Raw genomic sequence first — 23,597 nt, forward strand, 5'->3', positions numbered from 1 at the left:
CAAAAAGGGATTAGTTTGATATAAAAAACTCTGATAAGTTATTACTATTTATTATTATTTTTATAGTGAGATGTTTTCACATTAAAAAACATTACAAAAAATACAAAATTTCTTAATACCAATACTTAGTAGTAATAATATCAAATTGGTTTTAATATGGCAATTCGAGAGAGTATTATTAAAATACTTACATTTAATATTTTATATACAATCCTACATAATTATTCACAGTACAAGGTAACTTTACAGTAGATTCGTTCTTGTTTTTAACCACAGATGGCGTATGACAAACACGACTTTTCAAAATGTTTTAAAAATTCGATTAAAACATACACTTACAGATTACTTAAAGATATTTTAAAAGTCGATGTAAAAGTGTAAAAGGTTTTAGTAAAATAAACCTACATAAATAGTTTAAAAATATGTAACAATTTTGTATTTAACTTACGTCTCACGCAGTCGGTAAAATTGCCAAATATGGATAGCAGGGATCCTTTCATTGTACTAACAAAGTGTCACTAACAAAATACTTCAAGTTTGCAAGGATTTTTTTCCAACCAGTATATTCTGACTATAACATGGATCATTCGAATAAGATTCTCTAAGGATCTTTGAAGGCATTAAGAACCTCAAAAACACCTCCAGACTTTAGGTCATTAAAGCTCTATCCATCTGCTAATCCATATTTAGTGATCAAGTCTGACAGCTGGTTCCATCAAAATTCAAGATCTTTATGTCATCTAAATTCACAGTAGACCATTTTGTAACGGTCAGTAAAGCAGCTAATTCCTGTCAGATTTTGCTTATGTACTGTATAATACAATTTTGTCATTCGATTTTTATCTTTATGCATACAAGAACTTATGGGGTGTATTGCAAGAGAAGAGGGATTATTTTAACCCCAAATTCAGTTCTACCGTGGATTTCTTTAACCTATCCGTCGATTTGCGACCAGAGACTTTTCGACATTAGGTCAAACAATCTCTAATCGCAAAGCATGGATAGATAGGTTAGAAGTGACCTCATATTTTGATGCAACCAGCAGTAAGTACAACGAGAGAAGTCCTAGTCTACTGTCCCAGTTCCTGCAACTGCTGTTTCTCCTCCTCCTCCCTGAGGAGTGCCTCCCTCTCGGCGGCGATCCTGGCGTGCTGCTCGGCGATCACTCGGAACAGTTCGGCGTGCTTCGCGCGAGCTGCTGCGACCGCTTGCGTTTCTACTGGAGCTGATATTACTGGAATGGGGAGATGGATATTATGGTACTGTTTGTAGAAAGAAGAACTAATAAAAAAACCTGTAAAGGTTTAGTATTGTAGCATTGTAAGAAGTTGGGAGGACCTCAACTAACTAATGCTAAGCTGTCAAAGTTGCCATGGAAATGATGTCCCCGCTTTACAAGTTACTAACGATTTTTTATGAATATGGTGTTCTGACTTTCCAAATATTATAACACCCATAACTGGATGGTAAAGTCTAGATATATAGCCATTGCTACACGTTTCCAAAATATATCGCGTCAGCAATATCCGAAAGAATTTAACTTGACTTATAGTTGAGGAAAGGGCTAAGTCAAATGCTGAAGTTGCACTCTAGAAGGAGACGGTAGCCGTATAGAATTGCCATCTGATGATATAATAGATTTATTTTACTCCATACAAGGTGTCGATTTGCATTTGTGCCATAGTTCAGGAGGAGGACATACAATACGTAAATAATCGATTGGAATTACAGTAGATGGGAAATAACTAATATGCACTGCTTTTTTGTCATTGTAATGTCGTGGTATTTCCGAAGTAATCCAATTTTATGAATGAAAATTATGAGTGATCGTTGCGTATGCTTTGTGTTTGCGTTTGTGTGAGGGTGCAGCACGGTTTTAACGCCAGTAACATACGCGCCAAGTTTAAATAAGGCTAGATGACATTTACGGAATTCCGAAAAAAAATTAAAGAAAAAAAATTACGTACCAATTTTTTTATTGATTTGGGTCGAGAATCATTAGCATAATACCTCCTTGAATATGGCATGGATGCAAAGCAACAGCTTGTATATTCAACTAAAACACTCACATTCAGGATGCGGGTTAGCATGTTCCTCAGCGATCTTGGCGTACAGCTGGTAGTGGCGGTCCTTAGCCTGCGCCACCGAGGCGGAGTCCCGCGGGTGCTCCGGAGGCACGTCGCTCAGGATCGGGTGGAAGCCCTGCTTGTCCGCTATGTAGTCCACTGTGCGCAGCTTCTGGGCTGGGTCTACGTAGGAGAATGATCCTGGAATAGGTAGGTCAGAAATAAGTACATAAGAAAAAGAAGAGAGTTTTTAAACACCGAAACAAATGACGGTGTCCGAAATATATAGGATCAAACCCAGGCTTGATAATAAAAAAACCAAAGGGGCATCATTTAAATATTGATTTTAATAACAGATTTTAAAATTTTTAAGATTTAGATTAATTTCTTCAACCTTCTCAGTTTTGGAGGTTTTCCTGTATGTACGCCTACCCCCGAGGCATATGTGAACATGTGACTTTAATTAGCTAATTAATTATAGAAATTAATGCGTACTTTGATGCCAAGGTAAGTGCTCAAGGTGGAAAGCATTGAAACAAATGTGGTGAAGGGCCGCTCTAAATTATAGTTGCCGTAGATATACCGATAGTATGTGGAGAAAAATATACACAATAGTCAAAGTCCAATTACTTTGTACATCATTAAAAATAGTTTTCATGCAAATATTAACTTAACTGTATTTCAATTGAAGGAAACTGATGAGATCACGCTAATACATTTTGAACTCCAAAAACAAAACTGAGCCTACCAGCAAAAAATATACATTTACAAGTACACCTTATACCTTACTACATAAAAAGAACAAGTCCAGAATCAGTAATAAAGTCATAAAAACCTAATTGGTCATCCATCTCAACTGTTCTATATTTATCTCTCAAAATACGCGTTCCGAATACTACATTAACGAAATTTGCTCATAAACATAAAGTAAGTCTAGTTACGTGTTTCTTCCTTATGGGCGTTCCAAGGTATCAGTTTGGTACATCTAGAGCAGGGAAATGTACGTACATTCCTTGTTAATATCGCAGTTAGTATTAGAAAGTCTAATTGTTACTACATTTGTTGTGTTTTGTAAGTTTCTGGTGACTGATGTAATGTTTGAGGATAGTGATGTTAAAGATGATGGGTTTGTTCTAAAAATAGCAAATGTTGAATCCCTTTGATGCTCTTTTATTGAAAATATTGACTAAAAAGTTATCGCAAGTATATACTCTCCACGAGGGGAAATGGATATAAGCAGTTTTTGGAAACACTGTTCTTCATCAACTCGTGTTTTCATTAGTCGGGTAGGATCTGACGTTTGACGTCTGTCGGTGTGGACCGTGTGTCGTACTTTTTATAAACAATAAATTGAAAACTACGTTATCAGCTTAAATACTTACTTTATTGTGAACATAGTGCAAAGCTTAGTGACATACATTGAAGTCGGCAGTAAGTTTAGTGCATAAGGGCTTCAATTAAGCAAAACTGTATAGCCAGTGACTAGGCGCATTTAATTTCTACCCTCTATTTAAAAAGTGTTGTTGACATCGGGGATATTCACGTCACTCCAAACTTGACATTGACAGGAGGAAGATATTCTCGGTATTGCTATCGATCGATATTGGGCCAGTGGCGCCATCTAGCGATCCTGCACTGAGTTATCGGAGACGCCATCTAGCGATTTTGCAAGGAACTCTCTGTCTACTATAATGCCGGGTATCCAGTGCGCAGCTTGCAAGCTCTTTGCATCGGCGATAGAGGGCGTCAAGTGTGGTAGTAGCAAGTGTCGGCGACTATACCACCGAGGATGCGTTAATTTTAAGCCAGACGTAGCTATCCCACCTTCCTGGCGCTGCCCTGAATGTAAAAAGAACCTGGTCAGGGATAACAGGGCAGATACTCCAATCAGAGGTTCGGCTGGCTCCGCGGGAGGTCCTGCAAGCCAAACTAGCTCAGTGGCCCGCACGACTGGTGAGTTGGATGCCAGCTGCTCTAGCCCAGCACCCGTGGTCTGCGAGCAACAACGCGCTAGCCCGTCGTCTGCTTCTACGCCGCTACATAGGAGCGCCTCCACAGCTGTCACTGCGGCACGGGAAATCTCTCCTGTCGTAGGCTCTGGTTTGGGTTTGCTCATGGATGAGTTGAGAGCGATGCGTGCGGAGATTCAAGAGTTTCGCAAGGAGATGGAGTTGGAGATGGCGCAGCTGGTATCTGCAATGAGTCACTGCAATGGGCGCATCGATGGCCTCGAGGCCAGAATAAGCGCTTTGGAACAACAGGCTGCTACGGGTCGTTCATCGGCAGATGAGGTCGTGGAAGAGTTGAGGCGCGAGCTGAACGATAGGGATCAGGACCTATTGGCAAATGATGTGGAGATAACTAATATACCGGAGGCTCCTTCTGATCACCCTATCCACATCGCTAAAGTTGTAGGCCTTAAGTTAGGGGTACAGTTGGAGGAGCGCGACATCATCAGCGCGGAGCGGGTCGGCGGCAAGCAGCTCAACGCCACTAGCTCTGCCGGGCCGGCGGTGACGCGGCCGCGTGCCATAGTCGTGCGCCTGGCGCGCCGCGAGCTGCGCGACGAGCTGCTGGCGAGCGCGCGCATGCGGCGAGGGGCGACCACCGCCGACCTCGACCTGCCCGGCCCGCCACAGCGCTTCTTCATCAACGAGCGCCTCACGAAGACAAATCGCCGGTTGTTTCGGATGGCCCGAGATGCTGCTCGCCTCCACAATTGGAGATTTGTGTGGACCAAGCGCGGGCGCATACTTGCCAGGAGGAGTCCGGGTGATTCCACTCAAAGAATCCGCACTGATGAGGATATTGTTAAGTTTTTTGGACCTGTTAATAATGAAACAACTTGATTATTCTTCTTTTTTTATATTATTGTTTGTTTGTAACTATTTACCTTGTATCAGTGGAAGGGAAAATATGCGTCTAAACTATAAATATCGGGGGATTTACACGCTGGCTGGCACGCATGTTAAGTCGCAATCGACACTTATTTATACATATTACATTCTACACAGTATTACTACATACACGAACTATATACCAAATAATTACATAATCAATTATTTTTTATTTTATTTTTTCATGCTTCCCACATCAATCACAGTACCTTACACAATGTATTTGTCTACACTCATTACATACAACATCACACATTTTATACAAATAATATTCACATTATACACTTCAACTATTACATTATATACTACATTCTATAAATTACATTTACATCTTATACAACATTGTAACTTATTGACTACAAATGAATACAAGTAAACTTATTAGGTTTGGGCTATTGAATGCGGGCTCCCTGGGGACTAACCAGGACGAGTTTTTGGTCGCAATGGGCAATCATTCAGTGGACATAATGGCTGTCAACGAAACCTGGTTGCGCAAGGGTGAAGATGACCGGGCGCCTAGCGTACCTGGTTATAAACTTAAGCACATCCCGCGTCCATTGTCTATACGTGGGGGGCGAGGCGGAGGGGTCGCCTTCTACATCAGAAATGGAATACCTGCACGTGTCAGAGCCCACCCTGAACACCCTAATGTCGAACAGCTTTGGTTAACCCTTACCGTGAATAAAATCAAACTACTCATTGGCACTGCATATCGCCCACCATGGTTGGAACTGGAGACTTTCCTCGACGGACTGACATCAAGCATAGGTAGCCTGGCCCCCTTCGATAATCTAATACTGTTAGGGGACTTCAATGTCAACATGGTGGACGTTAACAACTCGAAATCCAGACAACTTGCAGATTTTGTCAGCTATCTCAACTTGACTCAAGTGGTCACAACTCCCACGCACTTTATAGGTAATAGTAGCTCGCTCATTGACGTAATCTGCACTGATGCTCCAATCCGCAATGTTGAGGTGAATCATATTAGTGAGCTTAGCCATCACGCATTTATCACCTGCGAGACGGTCTTCAAGAAACCTAAATGCCAACCTAGGTCAGTGGTATATCGCCCTCTCAAAGACATTCTGGAGGATTACTTCGACAGGGATTTAAAAAGTATACCTTGGTCTATGGTGGGTGACATGAATGATGTTGATTCAATGGTGCAAACATTCAACTCATTTGTTATCCAATTGTTCGACCTCCACGCTCCCATTAGATGTAAAACTTTTAGATCCCGTCCCACTCCATGGATCACTGATAACATCAGACTAATATCGAAACTGAGAGATGAGGCCAGGGACAAATTTCGTAAATCTAAGCTACCAGAACATAAGAGTAATTACCTAGACCTTAAGCATCTAGCCACCACGGCACTGGCTAATGAGAAGGCCGCTTATTTCGCTAGTAGTATTAATAATAACATCAGGGACCCTAAATTATTATGGCGCAATTTAAAAGCAGATGTTTTGCCTGACCACAAACAAAGACTTCTACCGGAACACTTTGATAACCCTGACGAAATCAATGCGGCTTTCCTAGACGTTCCCGGTGATTGTAGTCATAATGATTCGCAGTCATCTTTCTTTGAGTCGCACAGGTTTAGCGATGCTACTTTCACTCTGACAACAACCAATTCCGAAGTAATCCTCAAGATAATTAGAAGCCTAGAGTCTAACGCACAGGGTGTCGATGGCATCAGTCTCGACATGATAAACCTCACTTTACCAACTACCTTGCAAGCCATCACAGACATCATAAATTGTTCAATAATCACACATACATTCCCTGAACTCTGGCGATGCGCTATTGTGCGACCGATCCCTAAAATTAACAGTCCAACCAACACAAAGGACCTAAGGCCAATCAGTATACTGCCCTGCCTATCAAAGATCTTGGAACGCGTAGTGCACTCGCAGGTCATTGAATACCTTGAAGCAAATAACATTCTTCCTGACCTACAATCGGGCTTTAGGCAGGGCAGAGGTACTGCAACGGCTTTGGCCGACGTAGTGGGGAATATTCTTGAGGCACGGGACAGGGGGGAGGGCACAATTTTGGCTCTGCTAGATTTCTCCCGCGCTTTTGATGCAATTAACACCACTCTACTTCTGTCAAAGTTAGCTTTTTATGGTTTTGATAAGAACACGGTAAAGTGGTTTAAAAGCTATCTTTCGGGCCGATCTCAATTTGTAGAGATGCAAAGAGAGGATGGGTCAAGAGTGTTATCCTCCCCCCTCAGCGTGTCCAGGGGCGTTCCCCAGGGATCGATTTTGGGGCCCTTGCTTTATATCCTATATAGCGCGGATATTGTAAAGTCTTTCGCCCATTGTAAATATCATATGTATGCTGACGACATCCAGCTGTATTTGTCGTTCAAGGTCAATGAAACATCTGAGGCAGTGCAGAAAATCAATGAGGATTTGCATAGGGTGGTTGTTTGGTCAGATTTGAATTCACTGGTCCTTAACCCGCTCAAATCGAAATTTATGGTTCTGGGCTCTAGAAACCAAGTACAAACTATTGAGTCAGCTAACCCTGAGATAGTGATCATGGGAGAGAAAATCGAGAGGGTTAAGCAAGCATGCAATCTGGGCCTAATTATGGACCCGGAGCTGCGATTTGAGGCACATATAACTAGAATGTTAGGAAATTGTTTCTATAGGCTAAAGGTATTATACGGAATACGGAAATATCTGAGCATTCCTTTGCGCAAACAACTTGTCGACAGCCTCATCCTATCAAAGTTAAACTATTGTGATGTAGTGTATGGACCATGCCTTCTCTCTAGAACCGAGCGCGTTATCCAACGTATACAAAATGCCTGTGTCCGCTTTTGTGTAAATATTCCACGTAGAAGTCATGTTACACCATACATAAATGAACTAAAACTATTAAAGATGGCTGCCAGGAGAAAGCTTCATTTAGCTAATTTGTTGTTTGGCACTGTTAGGACACAAACACCGGAATATCTTTTCAAAAAGCTGACCTGGAAACAAAGCCAGATAAAGCATGGTCTTCGCTCCATAGTGTGTCCGCTGACCGTTCCCATGCATCGCACTACGGCATTCAGAGGATGCTTCAAGTTTGCAGCCACGCGCTGCTGGAATGATCTCCCTCCCCCACTTCGATGCCTGAAAACAAAACATACATTTAAAACAAAACTTAAAAAGCTACTGTTACATGAACAAATTAGCCTTAATTTGTAATATTGCTTCATACCTCAGGGGTCATGGCACACATGCTCTGGTTTGGGGATCACTTCCTGCAGTGTGGGCTGCTTTTGAATCATCCTCCTCGGCACGGTGGAGCATCTGCTTCGGTCAACCCTTCTTCTTCATCTCTCTGTCATTTGTCCCATATTGTCGTCTGTAATTTAATTCAATCCTTTAATTTTCTAATTACAATTTATATTTAATTCATCTATGTGCAATGCTCAATGGTAAGTCAATTTCTAAGTTAGTAATTAGGTATGTCTCAGTCCGACTTCAACTTATCAAATAATTAATATCTATATATATTTATAATTCCAGTAGTGACGTTCACAGGTATAAAAAATAAAATAATAATATCACTTACCGACGCCATCCTGGTAGCAGGAATACGATCGACCTACATACTCACATTTAATACATCCTTTACACAAATTCATGTTCGATTTTTCTTTTCTCAACACTATACACATTTATACACTCGTCTACATGATATCTACATGAGGCATTGCATAATAATTCTTGGTATGCCTCCGTCGCCATTACCTAATTCTCACACAAATTGTTTGTATATTGACTATTTGTGTTTGTGTAATGGTCGGCGGCATAGACCACAGATAAAATATAATTTTGCGAAGCGCGAGTGTCACTTCCAGTCGCATTCGTTCGGAATGCTGCGTAACTAGGTAGTTATTTTTCTCTATTTATATTTAGTTTGTTTTTATAGTAGTATTTTATATCCATAAATATATATAACACTTTTTATATTTTATATATTTAGTTTAGCTTAAATGCACCGATTGACGTCACATGTTAGTGCTGGCCATCGCTGAAAACCAGCGCAGCGACTCTGTCTCGCATAGGGTCGCTGCATAATGCTGAGCGAGGGCCATTTCGCGTGCTTGTGACGCATATTCTTATTATTCTTGTGTTTTCTTTTTATTGATGTTTTTATTTTATTTTTGTGTTTTTTTTTTTTTTATGATTATGTATGCTACTGTTTGTGTTCGATATGCGTCATGAACGCGAATAAATGCTTTGATTTGATTTGATTTGATTTTGATTTGATTAGTCTTCAAACTTTAAACTGGTTTTAAATAAGATAAGTTTTTTTTTATAAATTCTAAAATCGTTTTTAGTGGCGATTTAATTTAGAGATACAATCTTAGAATATCATATACATAGTTGAGTATCATGATTTAGATGTATTTTCATAGGAATTTAATCCCATAACACCGAAAAAACTGACCGTGATCATCATATCATTTAACTCCGTAAACGTCTGGCTGCGATAGACTTTAAGAAAATTATAGATAATTGTTTCCTTATTGTCGATAAAGCCTTTACACATTGTTACGTGATTATATTACACGGTTATTAACATTTTTGTGAAGCTAGATAATCTCTTACTCATCTCCGATTTGTCACGATCGTAAAACTCGTTTTTGTCATAATAATCGACAAAGGTCAAGCAGCAAACACTTATAATTAATGCGAGAATTTGATGTTATCAATAATAAGCATCTGAGACAAATATTATTAAATTGTAACACGAATTAGTACGGAATTCGGCAAATAACCTTTTGTTTTGAGTGATTTTTAGAGGTTAATTGCGGATTTCTAATAATTCTGACACTAAATCTGTTAATAGTCGAAAATCTCACGTAGACACCGTAGTAAACGTTGATTCACTACGTGACTATGAGCATATCAACATCGACATTAGTAAAGGTAAACTAGAAGCTAGAAGGAAAAAACACTAAATATTGTAAAAGGTAGACAGACCACTTTAAAATCTCTAGGCATTGTAAAGAGCAAACAAGTCACAATTAACAAATTCCTAAAGGAATTCCCACATCTAAAGTCACAATCCAATATAAAACACATTTTAAAGACCTTAAAGTTCAAATCACCTTTAACGACACCACTGCCATCGCTGACTTCAGTGTGGGACCGATCAGCATGGCCAGGGTACCTGCCGGCGGTGTAAGAGAACACGTAGGGCTTCGGTGGCGGCTCAGGAGTTGTGCTGGACAGCAGGTGGGACACGTCGCAGCTCGCAAGAGCCAGCGTCGCCAGGAATAGCGTGGGGCACAGCATCTGGAAGATAAGAGGAAGAAGATGTTAGATGATATTCAAAGAAATATCACATATAAGGATGACACTGAATAGTGAATATAGTCATGAAATGGTTGGACTTAGAAATGCACAAAATTATTATATTGTAGTCGAATTTTAGACCAATTGTCTATCAGACTCTCTCAGCCCAATAATTGGGTAGCAAAAATGTTTATTCATATATTATGAAGAATGTAATAAGCTCATTGCCCTACCTAAGCTAATGAATAGATATAGAAAATAGCCAAGTCAAACATGACTTTTTCATATTCAAAGCAAATGTAGAAGGTACCTAATTTAAGTAAAAGAAATAGGTTTATTAAATGGTGTCTTGGTAGAGGGCATTAAATGTAATAGGATAACGCAGATGTTAATAAGTTTAATAATCAAGACTCATCAAGCCAAAGCTTTAATCTTTTAATCAAATACCTAAGAACAGAGGTGAGCAACGTAGAAGATTCCTGTGCTAGCTAGTTAGAAACCAGTTCCCCTGACCTTTGCATTGTGGCGCCGATGCACGAGAGGCGCGAAAAATTTACATTTACAACGTTGGTTGGTTGAACTTTTAGAATTAACTAGTTTGTCGGTTCGTTAACCAGTAGGTATGTGGCTGAAGATCAAGACAATAAACTTTGTAGACATAATGGCCTTAGGCAATAATCATTTGATTGGTGAGAAAACACAATTTGTGATATCGTTAGTGGTATTTTTAAATTTATTTTTTTGACTGCTATGTAATTTGGAGATCAAATCCTTCTCGGTAGTTCTATGACCTTAAATATAAGTAACCCTGTAAAAGATCAAATTATAAGGTTGTATTGAGTAACAGATTAAATGATAATAGAGTATTTATAGCTTTTGCAGTTAAAAATGATGTCATTAAAGTTGTTTTTGACGTTACAACGTTCACTACGGCTACGCATGTTAGAAATAGTGCTTTATATTCTATAGACTCAGAATAGTGAACAATAGTACGTGATAAGCCTAGGGATGGAAAATTATCACAATAAAATCTTTGCTTACCAAAAATGTTACCTAGACTTACATGAGAATGAAAGGTTAAACTGTAATTGGCAAATACTCAAGATTGTTAGATGCATACAAGGCTCGACAATTGGCAATGGGAGTTTCAGACCTCTATTACGCATACGAGCATAAGGTCAGCCTGACGATAAAATTCAGAATCAGGTAACATTAGATTAGTAGCAAAATCAAGTTATTGAGAGCCGTGATGAAGTTAACACTGGACACAAATCCTAGGTTTTAAGCTTGCAACCCTTCTTAGATCTTCGATTTACTGTATATCCATAGAATTTATATGACACTGTTTTCATCTTTATCTCATCAAAATTGTCCTTGATCTTGACTAAGTTACTTCTCTGCCAGTAAAATTATTCTCAGACCATAACGTAGGAATATTGTTATCGTGACCATGAGGTCTTCCATTGTTTTTCAACATTATTTTACTGCCTGCAGCTTTGCGCATTATTTCAATGGCTTTTGGTTATGGTAATTTATAGGAACTACCGTATGTAGTCATCATCTGTTTTAGAGTCTAATAAATATAATTGATTTTGTATGAGATCACCAGGTGTTTTGTCGTCGTAAATATACGCTTGTTTACTGCTGTAATGTAATTGTTTAATTTCATTGTAAGTGCTTATAAATGGTTGCCTGTCATTACTGGTAATAAGGATCCTATTATTATTGTAAATGGTAGAGGTACTTACGACTTGATTATCATGATACCTAATTAAGATGGTAGTTTATTGATCAATTTATTGCTATGAAGTGGTAAATATTTTTGTTATTCCGATGAAGCTATGTGCTACACGTTATAAAGTTCTTCAAAATCCCCATTTTATACCTGATGATTGATTTTCTTCAAATTAGTTAAATTACCTACATCATTAAAAAAATCTGTGTGAAGGGTACTGAAAACTGTTGTCATGTCATTGCAAACGTTATCAGAGTTGAAACACGATTGATAGTAGACAGCCTTCGATGGCACGCGAACGACGCAAGTGACCTTAATACGCGGATTTCCTTCATTCTTTGGCGCGAACTCAAAGAAATTCGCATCAAGTGCATTTTGTTTTTTTAGGACACCTTCAATGTTGTTAACGGGATGAATTTTAATAACTGCATATGCATTGCAACTATGATATCGCTTGAGCGTAAAAATGTCTAGACAAAGCTGCAATCTAGAGGATTTGATTTCACTAGGAGTTAAGTAAACCAGGTTAGTCATTAAAAGAAATACAGTTATGAGCTACCCTACCAATTACCATTTGTACTAAAGGACCAATTTAAATTCCACACAATTTCTAATAACAACTAAGCCTCTATGTAGCAACTTGACCATCTCATCGACAATTGGGCGCAGTATCGAGATCAGTCGCGCGGCCTTGACCGGAGCGCTCACTTTTCTCACAGTCCGCTACAAAAATAACTAGCTTGAAACATTTAACAAGTTCTTTTGAATCAACGTCTACTGGCCCATGTGGGGATGGAATTTAATCAGGTGTTGTAATGTCAGACGACGGAGCAATGTCAGTGGCAATCTATACTTTGGTTATGTCTTTGTTTTTGATGCTGTGGTTTCCCAGACAGGTGTTTGGGGGATTCCCAGTTTCTTATATGAAGTTGATCTTATACCAAGGAGTTACAGCGATTGGCACCTTTGTATCCTTGATAGTATCATCTTAAAACTTCAACTGAACATAATTATCTATTTTAGTTAATACTTAATTGTTTGAGTAGGTATTATGCAAATCATATGTTAGGACTCTATTCTCTTGAAACCAAAGGAGAAGTAGTTCTACAACAAACAACAATGAAACAATTACAATATGTAAAATACAAGCCGGATATTGCAAAGCAAATATATGACCAATCTATCTTAAACAGACTCAGTAATAGCATGTAAATTATTATTGCATCACTTGCAATTAGTTAGGACCCTATCTACACTGATAATGTTGAACCGTTGAACCAATACTAGTTCATTATATCACCAATGATAAGATCTCCAATTATTATAGAAAGCAAGATACCGATGGTGTTAAAATTAGGCCCGAAGCAATCTATGCAACACTTGAAGTTACGGAGACAATGTATTACGTTGACAATGTTATTACATGACATAAATCACAATTCACACTGATTTGAATCCATTGCGTTATGTCCTAGTAATATCGAAAATTGGCCTAATTTACTACAGAATCATAATTTTGACTGTCTCGTTGGCAAACCTAGTTTAGCCAAGAGCATTCCTGAATTGTACTATGTGATTTGAACATTGACAGATTTCGTCTGCTATTTCGGTTGATTTCCAATTTGTGTCACGTGAAATATTCGTGACAAAATATGGTATTTGGGAAAACTGTTATCGAGATAAGTAGCCATTTAATCATCTAGTTTGAAAACATCAGATAGATTTCCATCATCATCATCTGCCCAGCCTTTTCTCTCTGTTGGGTTTCCTTTAGTCTTACCGGATTGTAATTATCTATATCTTCTCAACAAGACCCTTGGGAAGAATAACAACCCATCACTTATTTCTTTAACCACGTTTAAGAAGCAATGGACACAGTCCAGCCTTACTAACTTGCAAGTATAACTCCACAGGTGGTATGAAACAATATTGTATGCTCGTGTCCGCTGTTGCGACAGCCGACCGACTTAGCTTTGCTTTTGAATCTGATGCAGATTGGGAACTGCTGATAAGGAAAACGCTTTTAAGGGACCGTTTTGGAGTAAACTTATTATAGTTTGGTATGCTTTTAGGTACTTAAATGAGAGATTTATTTAAGGGCCTAGTGGTGCAGGATTCATGACGAAGAAGAGATACTTAGGATGCTGTCTTTTGAAACTTGACATAACCTAAAATAACTGTCCGTTTTAAGCGATTAAAGAAAATGCAACGAAATGCACAATTGTATGACAGCTATATCGTATGCTTATACATATATTGCAGAAATCAATTAACTTTTTTTTTGTCTAGAAATCAGAAACGCATTCCACTGCAACATTTCAATCAAAAGTCTGAAACATTGCGTTGTGCAAAATTTCAGCTTTTACAAAAAAATACTTTTCTAAATCCGTTCATTAATACGAATGATTACATTTCGACAACCGTTTACCAAGTCCTACACCGATGTGGTTTTTTTAAGTGTTTTAATTGGTTGCATATCGTAACTCCGGTGTTTACGTGAATTCTGCGTGCGCGCACCAACATGTTGAGGGGGATTTAACAGTTCAATAGTTTGATTCCTCGTTCTTTGTTTCCATGTTTTTAATGGCTAATATCCGTGGTTCTGTCGGTATTCGACGATTGTATTTCATCGTCTTTTTACTGGCTTATTAGTCCGTCTTGAAATTAGTCAAAGTCAAATCATTTATTTCATTTAGGCCTTCACAAGGACTTATGAACGTCAAAAAATATAAATAAAGTTGATTCTAGTTGCCCATTCAAAAAGTAGCTTCCTATGGAGAAGAACGGGCAAGAAACGCCATGTATAAAGTAACTCCATTAGTGTAAAGAATGTACAGTTTAATTATTAACAAAAGGAATTTGTAGATTTTGCATAATTTATATTTGGTGTTTTCATCCATGTAAATTGACAAGATACTGAAATGTGTTCTAATTTATAATCGATTTTTTTTTATACCTAGTCAATTTGAGTAAGAATTTTAGAGGGCATCAGGAAAATCCGTTTTAATTTACCGATGATGCTAATTTTCCTGGACAAGTTCTACCTATAATACTTTTATATTCCGTCAGACTTTGAATACCTAATTATGACGAATAATGAAGTAATATTATATTCAAATATCAATGACTAAACGCACATTTTCACCTTGTCATACAAATATTATGCAAATGAAGTATATGACGAATCTTGCGCATCCTACTGTTCAATGGGCGTAGAGTACAATACATAGGTGACAGACGGACTGACAGGTGGGCGAGCCCACTTTCTATTAGTAGGTAATTATTTGTTTAGATATATTTGATGACTGTACATTTAATTTGTATAGTTAGTTGTGGTATGTAGGCGAAATATTTTTTGTTTGGCTTGTAGGTAGGCGTTTTCGCGGTTGAAAGCTGAGTATAAAATACGCAAGAAAAAGAATAACCCTTCTTGGCAGTCGGGTAAAAAGATGTACATAGTTGATGACTGAGTACAAGATTAGTTCCGTGAATTACTGATCAACAGCTCAAATACTAAGAAATAATGACCAATGGAGTATATTTAGGTGCTCATCATTGAATGACAAACAGCTGATTCTTGTAGCGTAAAAAAACTCGATTTTTCTCAGAAACTTAAGCTATAAGAATGATCTCATAATTAGTAGGAAGAAAACGAACTTGAATTGACATTATCGGTTGAAACTTTTAGTTTATGTTAAATTTTCTGCCTATGTTGTCTCTATGCTACCGTGGATGCCACTTTGTTCATCGGGATAAAAAGCCAATCAATGAACTATCTAACACTGAAAGAAATTTTGAAATCCGACTAAGTACTTCCTGACATAAGCGCCCTCAAACAAACAATTTCTTATAGGTACATATCAATATAGACTTATGGGGCACAGGCGCGCAAGAAAATATGACCTAGCACACTGAACTTTGGTCCAGCGATTCCCATTTTGCAAGGTACTTCGAAAACCAAACAAAACCTCATTTTCTTAGCATGCTAATTCCGTTCCGGCTGTTGGCGGATACGTGCAGTACACTGTAGTGCACAAAAAACTGCTCACAATAGTTGCAACACGCGTATTAGATGATATCGCGGCGCTTGCCTCACTGCGTTGGGCAACGATCCGCTCCGGCGGCCAGTTTCGCGCATCATTCGATTAGGGCTGCTGAGATTGGGTGAAAAAAGTAATGTAGATCATTATAAATGTAGCTTTTAATATTATAAGTTTTTGACCTGTCTTTGACCATTTAAAGTGCATTTGTTTTTTTACTATGACAATGTTTATGTTGACACAAATTGGCGGTGTAGGAGTAAAGCGACTAAAATACATCAGGAATGCTCTATGGACCCAATTCGTTTTTGAGAGTTTCACAGTTTAATATTGGAACAAAAAATACCACTTCTAAGCTCTTTCCCGAAAAAAGTTTCACGATTTTCCAAGAAGTCATGTTCTCAGTAAAATCGTGCATAATTCCACGTGTAATTGCTCAACATGTGTAGTACATGATAATGACGGCAGATAGCGCCACCTGCACGTTTCTCATGAGCTGCAGCCGTGGGTGGCAGTTCAAGCGTGTGCCACGAACTGTGGGCTTGTAATTATATACCGATGAAGATGGTAAGATCGTAATAACGCAAAAATATTTCAGGCATGCGTTTGAGAGCGATTGTTTTCTGTTTTTTTTGTTGATCGTCGTAATTGCTGGTTTGAGTGGGTTTTCAAGGTGTTGTGATATGTTTTTTTCTAAATGTCAAACAGCATTTTTAAAAGAGTTGAAAATTAGTTTTTCTTTTGTTTTATACGAGTACGATAATTCTTCGCTGCTTTATTAGTAAAACTCAACCCAACTTTGAAATTCAGAACAATCTTGTGGAGCTAACGCAAACATTTTCTATTCGATCGCCGTTTCAATAAATTATAATTAAATTACCGGCAATAAATCAAACTAACTTTATATTAACTTAACAAGATATTAAGACAGTTAATCAAATAATCAATGGATCCAATTAATTCAATAAATTAACTTCGTATTGACAGCCCTAGTCCAATGATAGAATGTTCTTCGTTATGAGCGCTAGAACAAATTGCTCCGAACTCCGTCATAAAGTAATTTTATTTGATTTTACATCAATAAGTGAGCGATTCCCACGGTTATTCGAAGTTAACTATAACTATGTGTGATTATTTAACTTGCTTCATTAAGTTTCGAATATATTTTTTTCGAAGATTGGTGAGTCGGTAATTGGGACGGTGAGTGTAAATATAGAGTAAGCTAAAAGAAAGGCAAATCATTTTATCTTTCTTAAGTTTTCATGAATTAAGTAACTTGGGCAGATAAAGTACCTTTATCGAAGCTAAAAACTAATCTAAAGAATGTAATTTATAATTTTGATACCCCAAAAAGTTTTTCTTATTTTCATATCAAAATACCTATTTATAAAGGTACCTAATTTAATTATGCTAATGGTTATAAGCCACGCCACAAATAACAAAACAAACAAGGTAAACATTAGGTACTTAGTCCCAAACATAAATATTACCTTTACCCACATCAAATCATCAAAATTACAATATTATTTTTATCACTCAAAATATTTAAGGTGACACTTTGTTACTCCTGATGACCTCAGAAAATATTTTTGGTCACATAATATTATTATTGGTCCTTTAGTCCACGATCAATTTTGGGATTTTGGATTTACTTAATGTACCTGAAATCGACCATCGCCATTCATATTATTTGTTTTGAAAATGTTTATAAACAAAATTTTTGTTGCTTTTAACATGGGTGATCCGGTCAAGACTGAAGTTATTACCATTTTATATATGGTATAATGTTGAGGATGCTGTTTATATTTTTTTGGTAAAGTACCTACATAAAACATGTTATGTGTAGTCCGTTTAGCAGTAACATCTAAGTACTTAACAGAAATCATGATCAGCAGATGGGTGATGAAGTCATATTTCTAAGATATTCAGCTTTGATAAGATCTATAGTAAGTGTAAAAAGAAGAAAACTAATAATTACGCAGACGGAACAGGTTGTTCGTGCAATATTTCTGCATAAATTACTTATACATAGTTGGCAAACTGTTACTATCTGGTCCTTCAATCTTAGGCTACGAAGATACTGGAACTTGTGTATAGAGCTAAAAACAGTTTAGACAAGGCAAGGCAAAGGCAAGACTTATTGCTTTTTTATATAAGGTGTCAAGTTTTTATTCTCTCAGAATTTCATGCAAAAATAACAACTGAATAATTCAGGTATTCATAATAATAGTTGACAGATAATAAAAAAAAAGCTTATGTACCTACCAACGACGGGCTAGCCTAAAGACCACGTAAACCGACAATATAAACCAACGTTTATTCTAAAACAAGTGCAAATTATGATTTTTCAAGTTCAATTTTTAAGGTTAAAATGGTCCTTAGAAGTTCAATATCATACTATAAATTGTTGATTGGCGTTAGATCATTACCTACTTAGATTTGTAATAAAATTACACATAATGACGTGTTTACGTTTATAAGCCATCTTTAATTTTGCTTCCGTAAATTAAAATTCTTTATCATCACGAGAAGATGACTCACCGGCTGATGATTAATTTTATTTTGTTCAAGTTGTTAACAGATTCATAAATAATTAACTGCTAATAAAATGTATAACTAACGAAGATGTTTATGTTTATGTAGTCATCGGGGATTTTTAATATGCAACTTAAGTTCTATTGTAACAAAGAATATGCAAATTCTGCATACTGAAGCCTGAAGTGAGATATATTTTGCGATTTTTTTTTTATGTATATGATTAGATAGCCAATAAATAGGTACATACAAGATGCATTTAATAAAAATATAAGCCGCAAGCTCTCTTTTGTCCAAAGTTATCTATCTTACTGGTATGTACATCACTCCCGATTATCTACTCTCTAAACATTCTTAGCTCTGTTATTAGAGAAAAGTAAATGCTGAACTTGTGTTTCTTTCAGTTTCAGCGTTTAGGCGAAGGTATGTAAGGCTATGGACTCGGAAATTAGCTGCAAGCCGCCATTAACTTTGGCGCGAACTATACAAAAGACTTTCTTAACTACCGTAAATCTCACGGTCAAAGTTGTCACTACTAGAATACATATGTTTCTAAATAAATTTAGCAAATAATAGTGGACGCAACATGTGCTAAGATAGACCCGCGTCCGTGTCGTAAGTGACCGGATACCGGAGCGGTTTACGTAAACGGTTCACTTGCCGACTGACCTTCGCTAATGAACGATATTTTATGCGTCTTATTATAAGACTTCTTTGATTTTGTGTTCATTTTATAAAGTGTATGCTTGTTAATATAAGGAAAAGACACCTCATTATGTTAGGTGGGTCAAAAAATTGAAAGATTAATGAAATGTTTCTCTATTTAGAAAATATTAGAGTCAGCCGGTCAGCGGTTCCAACTGGAGTTTAGTCAATTCAGAGTGGAGAGGGAATTTAATGGAAGATGCTAAAGAGATGCTAAGATGATAATAAGATAAGAAGAACACCAACAAAGCTCTATCAAACTAGCAACTAAAGCCTCTATTTACCTAAAATTGTTCGGGACCTTTTGTGCCATCTCAAATATTAAATGCCCTTTTAAGGATCAATGGTTTACGTTTATTTATTACGCTGTGTGTTTAGGTAGGATGGCTATTAATTTATTTCGTTGAAGTTAAAATTTAAATTCAATGTGGCGAACCTAAAATGTGATTATAACCTTTGCAAAGGCTTAGGCTGAAAATCTACAGTACGAATTGCGTTCACTGGTTTCCTATTAACATATTATTGTTCGAGAATTTATATACAGGAATCATATTTTCGTTGCCAAAGACAAAAAAACAAAAGAATTAGTAGAGAAAGATATGGAAAGCTGCGAACTCCAAGAGGAAGAGGTGCAGAACAGACTGAAGTGGAAGAAGCGGATACGGAAAGGGGACCCTGTCACGAGACGGGAGAAAAACTATACGAAGAAGTAGAAGAAGAAAAGCCAGCCAATATCTTCCATCAGACTACAAATTAGCTTAATAATATCCATTAGTGATATAGGTTCACAGTGCCAAAAGGACCAATCTTCAAATGAACATAGAGTTCTAAAAGGACCAAGTATTTTCATTCACAAAACAATAATAAAGCAATTTAAATAATCCACGTCAAACATTAATCACCACGAGTCTTTAAAACGGATATTTACCTAATCAAGTGCGTTTAGTTATTGCTGTTTAAAACTTAATTAGCAGCTACATAATTGCTTAGTTAATAACTTAATGTTCATTCACTGTGAATTATTCTTTGATAGCTTTCTTTCAAATTATTAGAGCGCAGTTAGAAAAGTGTTTTATGTTACAATGCTTATTCATTTATTTAAAACTAAATTGCTGATTTTAATGAAAATCATCATCCACCTTTTCCTAACTATGTAGGTTGATTTCAGTATGACCGGATCAACAGAGTACCAGTGTCTAACCTTCTCAACGAAGTTACCCAGGCAAACCGATATCTGACTGGTTGCTAGACTTTTTAATCTACCTACACAATACTCTTTGCTGAAACGAGGTTTCAGATCTGGTTTTATTTGATACAGGTATTCACGTAAGAGCAATTATAAATGCAGCAGTCTGAATTCAAAGTACGATGAAATGGAGTGGCGCACTCTTGCGCAACTCATAGAAGTAGTCTGAGGAAAAGGGTTAATTATGCCAATTTGTAACTTGTAAACAACTTGGCAACATTTTACTTCAGATTGGTTTAAAGCCTGTTGCAGATGAAGTGTTAATCATCATTCTAAATTTTTAACTAGCTGTTAACACACAATAATATATAGTTACTTCTAAATAAAAATATGTTTCGGGAATAAGAGATTTCAATGACTTTTTTACATATACTATGTCTCCAGTACATAAGTACTAACCAACTATAATATACGACCTTCAATTTTACAAAAAAAAAATCACTTTCAAAGTTACGCGTACAAAAAGGAGCAATAAATTATGAAAGAAAAAGTGCTAACAGCTGACCACGTGACTGTGATAGTGACCGCAAGTTTGTTAGACATACAGACACACAAACATACAGACAGACAGATATATAAGAAATTGTAAGTAAGTGGGTATAAGGCCGTATAAATGTGTGACATTCGGCCCATGTGTGAACTGCATTCGAATAATTTTACCGATTCGATTTAAGTAATTCAAATGTAATCGATATTTTATTTGATCGATTTTAATTGATTTTTTAATTGGAATAGATTTTTTAAATGTATAGCTTCGTAATTTGCTCAAATGGGTAATTGTTTAAATGTTCTTAGTTATTTAGAGCAATTTTGAGTTTTGGTTACGATAAACTGTAGGTCCTGGCTGTCATTTAGCATAGTCATAGTCATTAGCAACTGACAACCAGTTCTAGTAATAATAATGGCGTCTAGTAAGTTCTAGTTCCAGTTCTAGTAAGGGGTATTGGATTGGCCGGGTCACTGAGTTGAGGAGGTCAGATAGGCAGTCGCTCCTTGTAAAACGCTGGAACTCAGCTACATCCAATTAGACTGGAAGCCGACCCCAAGATAGTTGCGAAAAGGCTAGGCAGATGATGAGTTTGACTGGGTACCTAATTATGTTGTTAGTTATTTAGAGTTATTTTATGTTTATATAATATGAAATGTTTTATAACATTGTATAGGCTTTTAAATGTAGGCCGATGCATTTAGAAAGTGCAAGTCAGCGTAATTAACGAAAATATGATTACATTAGAGAAAGATTACGAAAAACTTGTTACGTGTTTTTAAAATAAGACGAGATGCATTCAAAAATCTTCAAATATCATCAATTACCTAATTAATGTAAAAACTTGATTTGTTTAAAAATGCTTATAATGAGGAACTACTGAGAAATTATTTCAGCGTTACATAGCTCATATCACTCACAAGACAGGCTGCTTATTATCAGGATGCTCGCAATAAATAGTGCCTACGGGACGCGGTTGTTTAAATTATGTATATCTACATAATTTAGAAATAAGGTAACAGCATAATCCCTCGTATTTTAACGAAATATCATAAATGTGTATTTACAAACGATTGCTAAGTGGGCAACTAATCAATTTGACATTTATCAAATTGCACCGCTCAGTACAGTCGAGTACAAAACGTTAATTGAACATTTGTTGCAATACCGACCAAGTTACTCGTTTTATGTAATGTAGCATTGTTGCACATGATGGTACAAAAATATTAATATAACAGAGCTTAAAGTAAAATATTTATAATCGTATTCACTCCCTAAATAAATATTTAGCATTGTACAAACCTAAAATAGAAAGAATTGTGTAACTAGTTGATATTGTTGGAAAAAATATTATTATTTTAATATCACTGATTTGGTGGTAAAACCGCTTTGTCCACTTAAAACTGGTCATTGGGAAAATAAAAAATGTCACATCAAAAATGTTAATTAAATCGAATACTAAAAGATTCTAGCTTCTCTGCCTTGTAATATAATACTCAAACGAGTTATTAAGAGTCAAAGGCGTAGCAACAATATAAATTATAAATATTTTTATCTTTTATTGGGCACTGATTAACGCTTTCTACAATAAAAAATAAATTAAAGCAACCAAATTATGCAAACACAACCTATTTGACATTTGACACATGTCAAATCACTAACAACATTTCGAAAACGTAACAAACACAAGATTTAAATTTCGAACGACACAAAACAGTAAAAAAAAACAATAAAATCTCAAACAACAACTCAAGAATGTAACAATAATATTTAAAAATCGAACTGAGTAATGAAAAACAAAACAAAATCGCTCACTTTTTAAAATTTCCGTGACCGCAACCACACACGTCCGCTCGCTTGAATGCACGAAACTGACTGACTGAACGTTTTGCGCCATTCACTTAGAACGAAACAGCACTGATTCGAGAACTTTGTCGACACAATGCTAGGCTTCGTGGCTGTGCTGAAGGAATGTAGGCTTTAATGAAAGGCCTTAGAGTGGCTTGTATGTTGAAGTTCAAGTTGGTGGTTACTATTGGTATCGAAACTCATTGATATGTCGTTTTATGAAGATGCGCTGTTTCTCACACCACGGCAGGTACATAAAAATCGTTTCTTGTTCCAATTTTTTAAAATTGTGGGTTACAGTAGAATTCTTATTACACTGAGATACCAATGACATCACTTCTTCTGTGTTTCTTCTTCGTCTCCCTACTCTGTTTCTGATTTAAATATTTGGAGGAGGCGCAATATGTTTTCCACATTCACTCTCTTCTTAGTCATGCTATCGGTACATGTATATCTTACAGGGAATATATATCCATATATTTTTGAGTTTAGATCTTTCTTTCGACCCACCCACAATCATACTTAGTACGCTCATTGCATGTGTTGCCCTGATTTTTAGTCACTCTAATTAATTCTACTCACAAGCAACGTGACATAAGTGACTTCTTCACCACTGGTAGCCGCCCATACGTCACTATGACGTATGCAACCTGACGACCTTGCCACCGGCCACGTTCCCGCTCCACAACATTATGTGATGCTCGTTGCATCATCACCTCACTG

General features: G+C 36.9%; 2 protein-coding genes across 2 annotated transcripts; one reads left to right on the forward strand and one right to left on the reverse strand.

The window, feature by feature from the left end:
• Nucleotides 1-34: 34 nt before the first annotated feature.
• On the reverse strand, nt 35-22,983 carry LOC124639302 (cuticle protein 16.8-like). The gene is made up of 4 exons (XM_047176580.1): nt 22,842-22,983; nt 10,092-10,278; nt 2,070-2,267; nt 35-1,234 (listed from the first exon to the last, which is right to left on the reverse strand). Exons 2-4 carry the CDS (start codon nt 10,276-10,278, stop codon nt 1,071-1,073), a joined length of 549 nt encoding a protein of 182 aa, XP_047032536.1. The 5' UTR covers nt 22,842-22,983; the 3' UTR covers nt 35-1,070.
• Nucleotides 3,362-5,128, forward strand: LOC124639301. Its single transcript, XM_047176579.1, has one exon. It carries the CDS (start codon nt 3,758-3,760, stop codon nt 4,913-4,915), a length of 1,158 nt encoding a protein of 385 aa, XP_047032535.1. The 5' UTR covers nt 3,362-3,757; the 3' UTR covers nt 4,916-5,128.
• Nucleotides 22,984-23,597: the final 614 nt, after the last annotated feature.

This window comes from Helicoverpa zea, chromosome 19 (assembly GCF_022581195.2).
Source record: "Helicoverpa zea isolate HzStark_Cry1AcR chromosome 19, ilHelZeax1.1, whole genome shotgun sequence".
Lineage (NCBI taxonomy): Eukaryota > Metazoa > Arthropoda > Insecta > Lepidoptera > Noctuidae > Helicoverpa > Helicoverpa zea.

Bases quoted from the DNA above. Each gene is read 5' to 3' on its own strand.
- LOC124639301 (XM_047176579.1), top strand. From the start codon at position 3,758: ATGCCGGGTATCCAGTGCGCAGCTTGCAAGCTCTTTGCATCGGCGATA.
- LOC124639302 (XM_047176580.1), bottom strand. From the start codon at position 10,278: ATGCTGTGCCCCACGCTATTCCTGGCGACGCTGGCTCTTGCGAGCTGC. The intron at 2,268-10,091 runs GTGATTTGAACT...TACCTATTCCAG, and splicing joins TGGCAGTGGTGTCGTTAAAG to GATCATTCTCCTACGTAGAC. The intron at 1,235-2,069 runs GTGAGTGTTTTA...TCCCCATTCCAG, and splicing joins TGCTAACCCGCATCCTGAAT to TAATATCAGCTCCAGTAGAA.